This window comes from Crocodylus porosus, unplaced genomic scaffold, assembly GCF_001723895.1.
Source record: "Crocodylus porosus isolate Cpor-Errol unplaced genomic scaffold, CroPor_comp1, whole genome shotgun sequence".
Lineage (NCBI taxonomy): Eukaryota > Metazoa > Chordata > Crocodylia > Crocodylidae > Crocodylus > Crocodylus porosus.
The window spans coordinates 9,628,091-9,644,500 of NW_017728907.1; the positions used below are offsets into that span (position 1 = coordinate 9,628,091).

Here is a 16,410-nt window from a genome sequence, read left to right on the forward strand (position 1 = left end):
GCAGAGACACCCCCATGAGGCAGCACTAGAAGGGTGTCCCTTCCCAATGGACTGCTCTAGGTGGTAGCTGCCCTCGATTGGTTTGTTAATGACTGAAACTATTAACTGTATGGGTTTACAGTTGTTAATGTTCAGTGGCTAACATTGAAGTTGTGCTTAGCATATTACAGTTGTGTTTATCCCTTTCTCCCTGTAATAAACCCTGTTTATTATGTTGCTTGTGAGTTGGGAAGTTTTTGTTCACCTTAGAACACCCAGTTAAATTTTAAGGTTTCTAGGTTGGGGCTTGAGCCAGGTTGAGAAAGTTGGGGTTGGTGTAAATGGGAACTTGGCTCTTGTTACTATTGTCTAGGGCCTAGCAGAAAGGTTTTACATAATGTAAATGTAACCTACGTCATTAAAAAAGTTTTTGGTTTTCAGTAAAATTTGCAGATTGTCATGAAATAAAAGGCATTTTGGGGGTTGGGAACCCTAAGTTTAATGAAAAATCTTTAATGGGAGTTAAGGACTTGGTTTTTTTTGATTCTTTTAACAGTATAATTTCTGGCAATGCTTCCTCTCCTTCCTCCCTCCCACCATTCTAACAACTGTCTAATCAACAGTAACAACTCTAAAATGTTAAAGTAAACTGGGACAGTAGCATAACTTGTGGGAGTGAATGGGGTACCAGCCCAGGTCATCAGTTTAGTGAAGCTGCCAGAACAGTGTCTCCCACCTGTCCTCCTGAGAGTCTGCACCCCAGCATTAACACATCACACTGAATGAATGCATATCACACTGATACTGTAGCTGCAACAACAAAGGCTAGCAGACTGTACCATGGCAGCAGCAGCCAGGGACCTTTTTGAGTCCCTGAAGCAGGTAAGACCCGCATGCCCTTCCCGTGCATTCAACATCTCCTCCCCTCCCATGCTCAGTGGCACCTGTCCCCTCAAGGGTCCCACATAGGTTTGTTTGCTTGTTTTTTGACTAGGGAAAAGATAAATGCTATAATTCTGTAACCTGCCATAAGCAGATAGCTAAGGAGGGGAATGTCTTTGTGCTTTTTCTGATGACTGAAAATAAACTCATGACATCTTTCTCCAAATAAGTGTGCAATACAAAGCCTTGATCTTCACTTTTTGCTGATGAATCGAAAATTTCATATCAGATGGAGCATTGACATGTGTGGAGAGTTTAGTTCTGCTCCTCCTAACCCTTCATTTGGGAAAACCTATTTTGTTTTGTTTTTAAGTGTGTAAAAAGGAAAAAAAAAACTTTCACAGAAAGAGTTTGGTTTCTGAAATGCATGTTGGGAATTTGAGTAAACAGATGCACATATTTCAGCATTCACTCCACCGGGAAACCTGAAGATTAGGATATAGTTTGTGATGCCATCATCCAAGTTAACCCTCTAGCTACAATGAACAAATCAATACCTGATATGTACAATTTTCAAGAAAACATCCTTGAGGGATAAAAACCTTTGAAGGTTTATGCATACAAAACAAAAAAGGATACAAACAAAACTCTCCCCCTTTCTCTTTCCTCTTGGAGCAGCCAAGAATAAGTTAGAACTGTCCTCTAAATGCATGGAAAATTTAAGCAAGAACTTGTTTTTCAATCTTTCCTGAAGTTCAGTGACTAAAACTTCCTCTCTTAAAAGCTCATTTGTAGGGATCACACCTCTTGATATAATCTGATAGGAAGTTCTGGATAAGAACATTTAGATTTTCCACCTGTGGTCTATAGTCTTTGGTATTTCACACAAGTTTCATAACCACAAAGAGAAGGGTAACAGTCATAAAGCCCATTACTTCAGCATGTGGGCATGAAGCAGTGGCTTTAGCATCATATAGGGTGCTGAATTTACAATGCTTCAGTTATCCACTGGCCTTAATGAAGAGTGATATTTCTAATGTTTTCATGGTCAACCTTTCTATTATACATGGCTGCCCTATATTTGAAAATTTGCGATTATTTTTCTAATTACTCTTGGAGATAATCAGTAACAAATGTTTCAGAGTACACATTAAGACCACATTTTTCAAACGTGAATGCCTAAAGTGTAGTTTCCTTAAGTCATTTGTTTAAGTCTGGAAACTGCAAAGCTGGCATGTTTGGCACTCATTTTAAGAAATTATCTCCACTGAAGTAGTCTCAGCTTTCTCACTTTTAATAATATTTGCTCTGCTGATACAGATAATTTATTTGCCAACTGAAACTTTGACAATTAAAATGTTTCCCTTAGGGACAGAGTAGAACACACATAAGAGAGCTTAAAAATCCTTATGCTTTGAAATGGAGAGCCATTTTTGTACTACATCTGGTCTCTTTGTGATGAAATATGGCTGTTTGTCTACCTGTTTTGATGAGCATTATTAAATTCCATAAAAAAGCAGTGGATTTTCATTGTCTTCTATTCATGTTCGAAACATGGAAAGCTAAAAATCAAATCAGCAACCTGACCTACAAAATCACTCTTTTTATTAAAGGTCAGATAATGAAGTTTGAGTCTGAAGCCCTTGATCTGGCAAAACTTCCAATGACTTTGACCTGGTGTGAATTATTTTCAAAAGTTTAAATGAAATCCATTCAGTTCAGTGCTGTTATGATTTTGCATAATTACTTAATCCATTTTTAATTAACAGTAAAAACAAGACAACCTCTTTCTCCCAGTGGCATAATTAGGGTGAGGTGAATGGGACAACTGGCCCATGCGCCAACCCTGGTGTGGGAAGCAAAAAAAAACAGGAAAAAAAAAGGTGCTTCTGGCAGCCATACAATCATGATCACTATGGCACGGCAACTGGAAGTTGCTGCTCTGCCTTTGTGTCCTGGGTACCTGACCACCTGCTTAGGCTACACCTGTGTGCAGCACTAATGACCTGTTTCCAGGTTGACTTTAAAACATCAAATTGCAACATCTGATGAATTGAGCTCAGGCCCACAAAAGCTTATGCATAAGTTAGTCTATAAGGTGCATCTCAACCCTGCTTTCTGTATGACTTCAGATAAACATGGCTAACTACCTCCCTGAAAAAAACTCGACCACTACCAAAAAACTTAATTTCCAATATATAGGACTATGGAAAAAAAAAATCTGTACAGTAAAATATTTTCACTAATTGTAGACTTATTATAGTTTGTAAAAGACTAGCAGGAAAGGAAACAAGCAAATAAAACATGTCCGTCATCAAGGACAGCCTCTATTTCATCCTGACATATTAGATTATTTTAAAGTTACTCTGGGAAAAGAGCTTGTGATACATTTGGTTTGATAACTCATAATTTCTGCTTCAGTTTCCATCCTCTGGTTTGTAACCTCTACCATTTCAGAAGACTACCACACACTGGTATCACACATCCTACAGTTGTAAAGCCAGTAATGGTTCTGCTACTATTTCTGTGCATGTGTGGGGTGGGGTGGGTGGAAGGATAAGGTTAGTAGCAGATCACAAACAGACTTGCCATGGTGTGCATGCTTTTGTAAATAAAGCAAAAAGCTTTTATTGAACCAAATCTTAACCAAGTCCTTAATCTTCTGAACCGTCATATTGTGTGTGTCTCTTTTTTTTTTTGAATGAATTTAGACAACCCACATTTATATAGCATTTCAAAGAATTCATTGCAAATTAAGCAATGTGCCTAGCACATTGGTAAATTCAACAAACTTCAACATTTCTCCCAGGTTTTGGAGAAGAATTCAACATGATGTTCATAAGCAGTACAGGTTGTGCCACTTAAGTGTTGCTTACAGCCATTTGTTTTTTATTAAATAGACTAGTAGGGATGAAATTCCAAAATACGCTAAAATGTCTTCAGTCTTCTCAGACTTTGTTTAAGCAACCAGCTTTGTATAGTTTTGCTATAGCAACGGCTATAAAATGCTAAGATTATGGCAGCTTGACAGAGAGCACTCTCCATTACTTTTGCTATGTTTTTTATCCTTGGCAGAATCTGGCAGTGTTGCTAAGGTCATTTGAGGGAGCTGGAATATCTTCAGCATGAGTGGATGTTGGAGTAGAATTATTGCCATTGTTTTTTGCCTTATTTAATGTACTATGAAGAACTTAGAATACAGTATATGAACTAGTCTTGGTACAAAACAAGAATTTCATTTTAAGAAGAAAATCTAACATGGAATGAAAATCAAGACCTTTAGAAATATTTTGCAAAACGGAGCAGTTCAGTTCCCTGCTCTGTCTGATTTAGAACAGATTTAGAGTTATTCTCTCTCTGTAAATCTTTTCTGTTGAAACATTTTACTTTGGCCCGATGAATACATTTGTACACAGAGGCTGTGTCCAGACGTGCAGGGGCATGAGCATGCGGTGGCATAAATAGTAGTGGCACAAATTTGTGCTGCCACTTTGTGCCTCAGCACATGCCCCTGCATGTATGCTTTGTTGCAGGACAAACTGTCCTGCTTTGGGCAAACTACCCTTGCCCAGCTCCTCCTGGCTCTGGGTGTGTTGGAGCAGTAGAGGTACAAATGGAGTAGCAGAACTGCTCTGGCCAGCAGCCAGAGCATCTCACTGGAGAACCAAGCCTCTGTTTGTTCCAGTGCACACTATTTTTGTGTCCTCTGTGCCACTTTTTTCCTGGTGTTTTTTTTTCACCAGGAAATTTGCAAATTTTAAGTGTGGGGCACATTTTAATATTCCATGTGCACAGTTTGTAGCATCACAAAGAGGTTTGTGCTTGCCTGCACATCTGGATGTGGCCAGAGGGAGCATCTACATGTGCACTTTACTGTGCAGTGGACTAATTTACTGTGCAGTAAAGCATCACTGTCTACACATGTGCTGCAATTAGGGCACAGGAGATTAATTTACTCCAGTATAGTATAGTCCCATCAGACATGGATAGATACTATCCATCAGTGGAGTGAATGACTGCACTTACATGCATGTGTAGATGGTGACATAAGGATTAATTTACTTTGGCTGAAATTGCACCAGAATTTAGTCAGCCACATTAATTACATGCGCAGACATGCCCAGAGAGAATCTGTGTAATCTCCCACATTCTATGTGACTGCCTTTATTTGCTAGGTCTCTAGGCATTAGGTTTGCAGAGAGATTAATCTGGAACCTAGTTTGTTTTGGGTATCGTTAACGCAATAGGTAACACCCAATTTTTACAGCTGAAGATTCTCTCAGTTGTACATGTAACTTTATTGCGGATAGTCTTTGAAGGAAAGTTTTTCCTCTACATCAACAGCACCTGGACCAACAAGGCTGTTTGTCACTGACTGGTACATCAATACAGGTAGTAATAAAACGCCAAAGGGTGGTAGACTAAAAAGAGGGCAGGAAACTGTAGCTTCAAGTGCATCTTTTGTGTTCACTCCATAGGAACTTCAGCTGTATATTAAGGTTAGTGTCCTCCAGTAGAAGCCCTTCAGCAAAGGGTGGAAGTATAAATGCAGCCATTTTTCCACAGAAAGCAAGTATGTATAGATGCCTTTTGCATAAAATTAATGCAGTTTCCATTCCCTGATATTAGCAATAGTGAATTAAGACTAGGTTCTGATTGTATAATTTAGGAAAATGGAAAATCTAAAAGAAAGGTGTAAAAAGAAATTGTAAGGGAAAAAGGTGCATAGAGAAAATTAATTGTTAGCAGATTATTTATTTTCATGTTAACATCTAACATCACAAGGTTTTAAAGCAACATATTTGATTATTATTTGTGTTTTGATATTAGCATTTTCAAGTACAGTTATGAGGTTGAACTTTTACTTTAATCTCCCATCTAGTCACCACTGCCATTTTTGGTATATGCTGCCCACACAACACTGCATTGTTTGCGGAGCAAATTTAACGCACAATTTAAAATGACCTTTACTTTAATATTAGCACTGTAAATGAGAGTCTCTGTCAACGCAGCATCCTGCCAAAACACGGTGCTGTAGCAATAGCACTGCTGGTCAATCTCACCAGTTACTGTCATTATTGATATGTATGAATGATCTGGTATGTTTTACAAGTCAAGAACGTAAGATGAGGAGCTTCTTCTGCAATTCTGCTCTGATGTTTTTATTCTTAGTTTTTACTCTTGCTCAAAAACTTAATAAGGTTGTGGATGTGCAAAAAATGGGAGAGAAACTTGGATCTTATTCTATGTCCCTTCAGTAGTAATTAGAGTATAGCTAATATATAATAATTGTAATAAAGAATTGGATCAGAAGGAAGATCTAGAATATTTGCATGAGTAGGTTTTGAGAGAATGATGAATATAGAATGGAATTTATGAGTAGACTAGAAGAAAACCAGATGTTACAAAAGCTATACTTTAATTCTGATGAGATAGCTTAGTAATCTTTCTCTTTAAATTAATTTAAAAAAAGACCAGAGAAACACTGTACCTGTTGTTAGTTGTTTTTACTTGTGGATTTGTGTCTTACTATTTCATACATTGTGATAAATTAAAGAGTGAAGAAATGCTACATACCTACTTGTTAAATACAATGTATCGGGTAATCTAGTTTTTAACATTTTAAATAAAAATCCATTCAAAATTTTAAGCTTATAATACATTTCCATAATACAATATTATTACTGCACACACATTTGTTAACATTTATAGGCCAGACATCATTGCTGATGTGTTTTTTAGCTGCTTTTTTTTAAGTTACCAAAATTATCAGCTGAAATTTTTTCCCTCATTGTTGATATATTTCCCTTCTGTAACCATCTTTATCAGATACAAAAACATTACCCTGCCTTATCCAAGTCACTGGCAGTTCTATGAGTTGTAATACTTTGGTCAGAATCATAGTACCACGTGAACAATAATATTTCCTGTCTCAGTTCAGTGCAGTTAGGGAGGAGGTTTTCCCCCATTCTCATTCTTGTATAAAAACTAGCTTCAGTGCCTTCCTCCTCTTTGTTGGGTTTTAGCAAGCAATCTCATGCATGCAGAGCTATTCTGTGTTCCTCCCAGCATTCTGGAGCCTAGCATTACCATTCTCCCTACTGAAAGCCAGCCATGTAGGAAGACCTGTCTGTAGGTTAAGTGACATAAGTAGTCTACCATCATTTCTCTGTTTCATCAGACTCTTCACTTGAGAGTGTTGGCCTGAAGCTGGTTTAAAAGGCTCAGGTAGGCTTTGGATTTCAAGAATCGAGGATAGGAATCCCTCTCCATAAGTACGTAGACAGTTTTTTGGGCTTCATCAAAGCTTGTGAGGGTTGGGTCTTGAGCCTTTTTAGCTGTTGTTTCTCTTGTACGATAGTCAATATTAATCTGGAAAGACAAAATGAAATGTAATGTGTTGGTGTTTTATTTTTTTTTTTAAAAAAGTTCCTTCCTGTTTCTTTTTGTTACTTTATCTTGCTGGAACAAACTCTTCGATTTCACTCCAAAGGGTTTTTTTGGTTTTTTTTTTAAGTTAGAACAATTCATCTGCCCTTATATGTGCTGCCTTTTCATTTTAGTGATTAAATATAAAACTGATACACTAACTGCACACAAGAAATACTGTTCATTGTTGTAACACAGTTGCTTCTGGGGTTGAAGAACCACAACACAAAGGTTTAGGTGAGGAAGTAAAGAATAACTTTAAGTCAAATAACAAAAGGACTCTTTTTGGCTGAATGTTAAGCATACAGTTTGGAATAAGGTTGATGCTAGTACATTTGTCCTGTTCCCTGCCTTCTCCCCCCACTCCAAAGTCATCTCTGATCTTTAAGGACTAAAAATCACCAACACTTTAGTCGGTGTTTGAGGCAGGATGCCCTCATGTCTTGTTTGGCATAAGTTCAAATCAGTTCAAAAGAAGAGTATCACCAGATGAATCATTACTACCACCACCTCCACTTTCCAAGCAGGATTTATCCATTCATTGACCTGCCTTATGTAATTGTGTTTGTGAGGCTTTGGTAGGCTTGGGGCACAACACAGAAGTATAGTAGGTAAATTAACAAAACCATGAATGCCTTTTCTTTCCATTTAATTAAATGGATATTTGTTTTAGAATGACATGTTTATTCTTTTTCATGGCTGGCCCATAATATTTCAAATATAAATATGTACACATTAACTTTGTACTTACTTGTTTAACAGCATTTGACTGAACAAACTCCTCATATATCCTCTCTGCTTTGCCATGTAAGTGATCAGACTTGGTTTTCTTGTATTCTTCACAGGCCAACCAGAACTCCATATTCTCCTCACTGAACTCGGACTTCAGAAATTCCCGAAAGACTCCCTGACCTCCTACAGCAAACACAAATACACAGTCAGGTTTAGCATTATATTTAAGACGCATCAGAAAAGTAATAGTTCAATAATAAAGAAGTATCAGTAATAAAGTAATGCACTTACTTTGGCTGGCAAGAAGCTTTTCCAAAGACTGGGACCATTGCATCACCTCTTCTGCAGAAAGCCTACAGTGACAAAAAGGAAAGGAAACGATATAATATAAAAAACAAAGTATTGTACTTTTAGGAAGACTTAAATGATTACAGAATGCTATGAACATGAATTGCTTATTCTTAAAACTCATAATTGACTCTGCATAAAATTGCTAGCATTGCTTGGAGATTGAAGTGGGGCAAATAATAAACAGAGTTATACAAGTAAGTTAATGAAAGACTGGAAGGCTCCATGATTACCTAGACTGGACCCTGAGATTTTTAATTAACTTTTACCATAGCCTTGAGAGTGTCATTTTATCAATTTGTGCTACTGTTTCCCCATCTCTAAAATAGGGATAATGACATTTCCCTACTTCACAAACTTGTTGGTGAGCTTTAATTTATTAGCTCCTGTAAAATAGTATGTTTGGTGGACATCCCTGAAATCAGTTATATATTTATAGAAATTAATACAGTAGTTTGTAAAGACAGAATATAGTAATTTAGCCTTAGTTAACTATTATTATACGTTACGAGAGCTGAGTACTTACAGAACTTTTCTGGAGGTAGAAGTTTTGATGCCAGATTCAGGATGTGGGACCATGGACTTCAAATAGCTTTTCAGATCAGCACCACTGAAATCAACAATCAAACATTTGTAATATGTCCATTATTCTGGTTAAATACAGTTGCATTTATGTTCTGAAAGAAAGTCCTAGAACTTGTGCATGTTTAAAGCTAGAGTTTTTCCCTCTGATAGTTGATGCCAGCCATGCTAATAATACATGTAATAGCTCTCAGGAGAACAAGAGGTTTGACCCTTGCCAAATAAAGCCTCTTCCTTTCCATTCTATACTGAACATGTTTTAATTTGTTTTAACAGAGAAAAATCTGTTCACCCAGATTATTTTCAGTTCAAGTCCTATTGTAGTAATATTATAGTTGTTCAATACCTTGTGCCTGTGAACTCTATGAAATGGCACTAATTCTAAATCCTCAAGTTCCTGATGTGAATTTCACTTCAAATACATTTGATTACTACATCACATGTACTTACAAAGCCTTTTGCTTCTTTTTATGGACCTTGCCTTCTGCGACCTTGCATTCGGCTTCTTTCAATTCAGTTGGGTTGTTGTGGGAAAAAAATAATCCTGGCATTTTGCGTAATTTTGGTGTAGGGTTGTCTTCTGCAGTGATAATCCGTAGAGCTGCAAATGTCAGCTCACAGACGGTGCTGCCGCTTTTTATTGATGCAAGCAGGTTCTTTCGTTGGTGGGAACAGATCTGTTTATCATGCAACCTTACCACAAGCTGTGGAAGTTCCCCTTTTTTTCGGCACACAGTGACGTGTATCTTTGAAAAAAGAAAACAGCAGTGTCTCGTGGCCAAGGTTAAACCGGATGTGATTATATCTGTTTGGTTAAAAAGAAAAAAAAAAGCTTAATTTTTTTTTTTGAAAAAAAACGCAAAAGTTCTTGACTATGTCTGACAGGTGCCCTTGACCATGTCTGAGGTTTTTAACATTTTAAAATGTTAAAAACTAGATTGTGCCATACTTCTATTGCATGCAATTTGGGGATCTTTCTTTGAACATGTGCCAAATGTTTCCCATTCACCTAAGAAGGGCACATTTGCTACAGAATGTACCTGTACTACATAATATTAGGGATACTAATAATCCATTTTTTTATAATGAATTTTATTGGCATACTAGAATAGTAAGAATAATGACATGACGTATTGTCAATGCTAGAATTCCATATGCAGTAAGCTTTGCAGTTCACACACTTGAATACTGTTTGAAACATAGATAATACAACTTGATTAGCCTTGGTCTAAAATATGTATACAGGAAACATGTTTAAGGATACTTTTAGTAGGAGGAAAGGACTTTAAAGCTGCATTGAGTACATTCAGATTAAAGTAAACATTATAGCACACTCAAGGGATCGGTAGGTCCTGCTAATGAGTTTAGATTTTTATATATGAAGATACTTGCATTTGTGCCTTGGTGAATAAAAAGGAAAGGGCAGAATTCTTCAACAAGAGAAATGAGTTGTTTTGATTCCATCCTTTTGTGATGATTCCTGCCTATTTTAAGGGCATGTCTATATTACTTCTATGATGATCCTAAAGCACTCAAAAACAAGGTCTGCTCACTCAGTCCCACTCCATGTGCACTGCTTACCAAAAAATAATATATCTCTGCTTCTGACATATGGGCAGGAACATTCTCAGGCATGGACAGATCTTGAGTTTTAGAAAGGGAGGTGCAGATGGTGTGGTGTATCATTATATATAACACAATACATATTTTTCTCCAGTTAAAAATAAACTAGAAACTTTACTAATATTGACTAGGGGCCTAGGGCTTCATTATCCAGTTTACCATTGAACCAAAAACAAATATAACTTAATGGGAATGATTTAAAAACAATTTGCAGGGGTGTGAAATAGGAGCTTCGTTATCAGGAACTATTAATAGACAGTAGTACAACTGCAAACACGGGTGACTGGTGCCTCTTGAGTCAGGGGGTCTACTTCTGGAAGTGGCGCAGCCACTTTTGCTGGCAGCCCCGCTCTCCAGCCAGTGCTCACAGAGGGGGCACCGGTGCTCCTGCCTGCCTGTTACCTAAACAGGGAGCGTGGCCTGACAAGGGGTGCACCAGTGCTCTCAGGGGGTGCACGTATTTCCCTGTGCACCCCCTACGCATTGCCACTGACTGCAAAACAAGTGATAGCTGGATTGGTGGAACATCAAGATCATTAAAAAGAAGAGAGGGTTGTTAACACCTGTGTAGAATGACGAGTTTAGAAGCGATGAGATGGGTTACAATGAGCCATGAAGTTGGATGACTCTCTCAGCACTGCCTGATCAGAAATGCTGCTAGCATTGCAAGCGTTTTAAACTTTGGGTGGAGCGGGAACCAAAGTGGGGTTCAAGTGCAGCAGTGCACCCTCTCTTGATCTGCCTTTCCTCTCAAGTTTTGTCTCAGGTGTGCTCCTGAGGTGGCACTGGGCATACCCAGCACTGCAATAATCATGACCATTTATTTCTTCCAGTATATGGTGAGAGCAATTGGGTAGGACTTTTTCTTGGTAGTGGCATAATCATGCCCTCAGATGTCTTTTGAACCTTTCCATAGATATCCCGTACTTCTGCAAAGTTTAATCTGTTTGTTTTAACCCTGTGTGAGTTGTATAATTTATCCAGGGTTTCTTGGGATCACAGGAAAAGAGATGATTTACTGACTTGTCTGAAACAGCCACAGTATAGTATTGAGAATATTGTAAGAATGAAAATTGTGTCTAGGTAACTTGTATAAGTTCATGGATTCAACATCCTATAAGACTTATCCTGAAAATTAAATCTGCGTCAAAACTGACCTAACCACCAGTTCTTAGCAATCCTTTGTACATTAACAGTGACATAAGTATATCTGTCTGAATGCTTCCTGTGGTACTGTTTCTGCTCCACAGATGAACACTTATTTACTAAATGCTTTCAAACTCATTCACCCCAAAGGACTAAAAGGAAAAGAAGAGTTGGCTGATGTAAACATGTCTTTAAACTAGGTGGCTGAATTTTCTGAGGCAATGTAATAATTATATAGTTCACAAAGCATTTAGGTCAACATGGGACCTAGCAAAAATATAGAGCCTAATTTTCAGTAAATAATGATTCATCTCCGGTCCCCTAAATCAGTGACCTGATTCTTCATTTTCTTGAAGCCTTCTCTTTTTTGTTATCCTTATGCAAAGTGAGCATCAAATGTCACCTTTGTGATTTAATAGCAGTTAAGTCCCAATGTACATAGTGTATTTATACCTATACAGGCAGTCAAAGATTTGACATTGTGAAGTTAGAAAGAAGTTTGTCTTAAGTTCCTATGGGATCTGATCTGGTCTTGCAAATAAATACTCCTAAGCTAGCCTGCTCCAGACTACAGAAAGGACAGAGTTGCATAAACCAACTTTGCCACCTTCTGTAGCCCTATATCAAATACGGCAGAGCCAGAACCAAAGGCCCTTGCCTAAAATTTTAGGTATATATAAAGTACACACATGTGTATGTGTGTGTATACATATACGTGTGTGTATATACTTACAGAATCATAGAAAATTAGGGTTGGAAGTCACCTCAGGAGGTCATCTAGTTCAACTTCCCAATCAAGGCTTTGTCTAGCTGGGTCTTTAAAAACTCCCGAGGATGGCGAGTCCATAACCTCTCTGGGTAATCTGTTCCAGTGTTTTACTATTCTCCTAGTGAGAGTTTTTCCTAATATGTAACCTAAACTTCCCTTGCTGCAACTTGAGACCATTGCTCCTTGTTTTGTCATCTGCCACCACTGCCTAGCTTCGTCCTCTTTCAGTTAGTTGAAGGCTTCTATTAAATCTCCTCTCCATCTTCTCTTCTCTACTTTTACATAAGTCCAGTTCCCTCAGTCTCTCCTCATAAGTCATGTAACCCAGCTCCTAACCATTTTAGTTGCCCTCCACTGGGCTCTCTCCAATTTTTCCACATGCTTTCTATACTGGGGGGCCCAAAACTGGACACCATACTCCAGATGTGGCCTCACCAGGGCTGATAAGAGGGAAATAACAGCTGAGACCTGCCATTAGAGGGCTGGCAAATGGGTACATGGCTAGGGTTGCAAGTCTGCTCCATGGCTGCCCTGCTTGCCAGCTCTCTATCCACAGTATAGACCAGGGAGGAAGGGGAAGCTCCCCCTGCACCACTTGAATTGCCCCCCTGCTATGCCCTGAATCATCCCACTGCCACACATCATCCCCTGTATTGTTCCTCCACTCCCTAGGTTGCTGCTGTGCCACCCCAAACAGCCCAAGAGCAGTGATAGCACCCCCACCCCTCCTGTTCCTGTGCAACTTGATCCAACCCTCGCTGGGTCCTATAGCTGCCCAGCAGTTCCTCGTCCCCCTGCCTCTCCTTCAGGACTTGGCAGGGGCTGAATCCAGCTGTGTGGGGACAACATGGTATGTATGTGCCTCAGGAGCATACATGGCCTCCCATTCAGGCCTCTGCCACTTGTGGGCTGACTGGGATGGCAGAGTGGTGATCTGGGGTGGATCTTTGTGATTATTCTTTTTTCAGTAATAAACAGGCACTTTCCTCCTCTGAGTATCTCCGTCTTCAAGTCATCCCTTTCTGTGCCTGTGTAGTGTTTCCATCTCACTTTTCTGAGTGTGAATCACTTCTTCTGTCTATGACTGGAGGCGGGCATAGGTGGTGGCAACCCCCAGCTTGGTTGAAAGAAACTGAATAAGCCTAGAGTGGCTGACCTCATTGCAAGGACTGTACAGATAAGTGTGTAGAAACAAATTTCCTCCCAGGAAAAATTCTGTACCATGCTGAAAAAGAGAAAAGAGAAGAAAATAATAATGTAAAATGTTGGAGGTGGGAGGCATTGTTGGCAAGAATGAGAGGGAACTTTATTTGAGTTTAGCATCCGTAAATCCTGACAAGGCCAGCCAGTTTTGATGTGAACTTTCCTGAATTTGAATTCAGTTGCTAATTAAGCAAGTATGTATGCCTTTTTGATATTTGTGGAATATAAGGCACTATTTATATATTTTAAATAGTCTTACTACTTTTTTCATGTCAAACCACAGTTTACACTCATCTTCAAATCATGTACCTTTTGCTGCCTGTGAATTCCCCAGTCTCAAAAAAGAATTTCAACCATTCTGTGGTGGTATGAAACCCAGCATGTATATAGAATAATAAGCAGGAAGTATTAAAGGATTGTTACAGAATTTCTCTCCTTATTATTGCCATTGTATGAGTTCTTTGGGGAGGTGGAGGAAGACAGAAGCCCAGGCACTTCCCTTTTCTACGCTTCAGTTCAATCACAAAATACCATTATCTGTTTCATAGATTGCTGTACTGCACAGTTAATTATTATTTGTATTGATTATTTGATTGGTAATTAAGCTATGGTGGGGTTCTTTTTTCACGATCACCATAACAGTGCATGGTAGTTAATATTTTGGGGGCCAAACTATTCGTTTCACGACAGCTTTGAAGGTATGTCCAAATAATAGTACTAATAATGCTGTCCGCAAATTGATTAAGGAGGGAGAATGCTTTCATAATGATTGGCATCATCCCTGTACAGCATGACAACAAAGGATAATTTGTTTGCAGCCAGTGTAACAGGCTGTCATTCATGCCATAATTTGCCTTTACTGTTTACAAGACATTTCAAAATCTCCTGTGGGCATGCGGTAAATAACACATCTAAATTTTAGTAGAAGCAATATCCAAACACTAGAGGAGATTCGAATGTCAAATATGCTTTATAATTCTAACTGCATCAGAAGTGCTACTGAGTAAAGGCAATTTTTCATAGGAAGAACCTCGGAGAATTTGTGCGTGCTTGCGTGCGTGCATGCGTGCACTTGCTTGAGAGAGAGAGTAATTCAGGATTACAAAGTGAGCAAGATTTTAATTAAACTGAAGAGAAAAGAAAAATCCCATGACCTTTGACATGCTATTTGCTTCTGTCTTTTCTTTCCTCTACTTCCTTATGTTCTTGCTAAAGCACTAAATGTGGGGATGTTGAATACACGTGCCCTATGCCTGCTCTGACCTGTTCTAATTATTCAGCATTCCCGCGTTTCAAAATGGTGATGGGGTGCTTTAACTAAAGCTTGGCAAACAAGCTTTAGTTAAATTGCTGCTGCCACTATTTTGAAGCTCAGGATGCTGAATACACAAGAGGCTGTGGGCATTTTTGTTTAGAGCGGCTCTCGAGTGCTTCTCTAATTAAAACATCTCCTCCCTCTTACCCTGGAGTATGTGTAAAGATGCTCTTCAGATTGCTTTGCCTTAATGCCTGTTCAGTTTACTCCAGTTTCTTAATAGTAGATGCATCCTTTTATTCTACTCATGCTGTTATCAGGCATCTGAACCAAATAGGCACGTGGGAACAAATTTTCTGGGGCGCAGTATGTTATTCTCTCATACCCTAAAAGGACCTCTGTTGGTGAATATCTTCTTCTTGATCATGGGAGCAGAGCTCCAACCTAGCTGTGAAAACAAGTGATTTCTTTGAAATGCTGCTGTCTTCTATATGACCTGAAGAGAGAAGGCGCGATCCTTCCGTTAAGTGACTTGCTTCAAGGAAATTGAAACTAGTTTCTATATGGAAGGAAATTGAATTCATTAAAAAATGGTAGGGGTGTTTTGTTGTTTTTGTTTTCTTGTTTTGTTGTTTCTCTTTCTCTCTCTCTCTTTTTTTTTTTGGTGCATTTTCCCCCAACCTTACATATTTTATAGCAAGTATTTTGGAGCATAAAGAAAAACTAGGTTGTTGAACCTGATACAAGACAGGTATCATGTAGTCTGGCTATTATGGACATGTAGTCTGGCTTTGGTGCCCACAATGCCATTCACACATAGTTCTGTAACTTTTGCCTCCTTTTTTTTCCTTTGGAATGTAGAAATGACTTCTGGAATAGAATCCTGATCCCATTAAAATCACATTTTTCCACTGGCTTCATTAAGGCCAGTATTTTGTCTCTCTTACGCAGAACTCTGCTCATACCTGTTGGACCTCAAGCTAGAATCTTGGCCTAATTTTGTGAATATTCCTATCATACAGGTGGTATGAATGAATTAAGTAGGGTATTCATATGAGTAAATTTACTCATTTATTTATTTGATTTATAGGCCACCCTCTCCAAAAAAGGCTCAGGGTGATTTACAATAAAAGATAAAATAACTTATTAAAGAAACAGACCTATTAAGATAAGGTAGTATAATATAGTAAAACGAGCTCTCCAAACAATACCCAAGCTTAACATTGCTTGCTAAATGCCTTCCCAAATAAAGAGATCATATATTGATTCTGGAAGAAGTCCAAACTCAGGTTTTGGCAGGGCACAAAAGGGAGGGAGTTCCAGAGTTGGAGAAGCAACTGCTGAGAATGACCTTCCATGAGCTTTTGCCAAATTAACTTGGCACACAGCTGGAACTTGCAGGAACTAGCTCTTGGGTGACCTTAAGGATTGAGATGGAACAAAACAAAGGCAATCCCTTAGC

At 38.6% G+C, this 16,410-nt stretch overlaps 1 protein-coding gene across 1 annotated transcript; it reads right to left on the bottom strand.

The window, feature by feature from the left end:
• Positions 1–6,349: 6,349 nt before the first annotated feature.
• Positions 6,350–9,619, bottom strand: RGS1 (regulator of G-protein signaling 1). Its single transcript, XM_019530714.1, has 5 exons — positions 9,403–9,619; positions 8,897–8,980; positions 8,314–8,375; positions 8,042–8,205; positions 6,350–7,233 (listed from the first exon to the last, which is right to left on the bottom strand). Exons 1-5 carry the CDS (start codon positions 9,501–9,503, stop codon positions 7,048–7,050), a joined length of 597 nt encoding a protein of 198 aa, XP_019386259.1. The 5' UTR covers positions 9,504–9,619; the 3' UTR covers positions 6,350–7,047.
• Between the last annotated feature and the right edge of the window lie 6,791 nt (positions 9,620–16,410).

Bases quoted from the DNA above. Each gene is read 5' to 3' on its own strand.
- RGS1 (XM_019530714.1), bottom strand. From the start codon at position 9,503: ATGCCAGGATTATTTTTTTCCCACAACAACCCAACTGAATTGAAAGAA. The intron at 8,206-8,313 runs GTAAGTGCATTA...TGTTTGCTGTAG, and splicing joins AAAGCTTCTTGCCAGCCAAA to GAGGTCAGGGAGTCTTTCGG. The intron at 7,234-8,041 runs GTAAGTACAAAG...TTGTCTTTCCAG, and splicing joins AGTCAAATGCTGTTAAACAA to ATTAATATTGACTATCGTAC.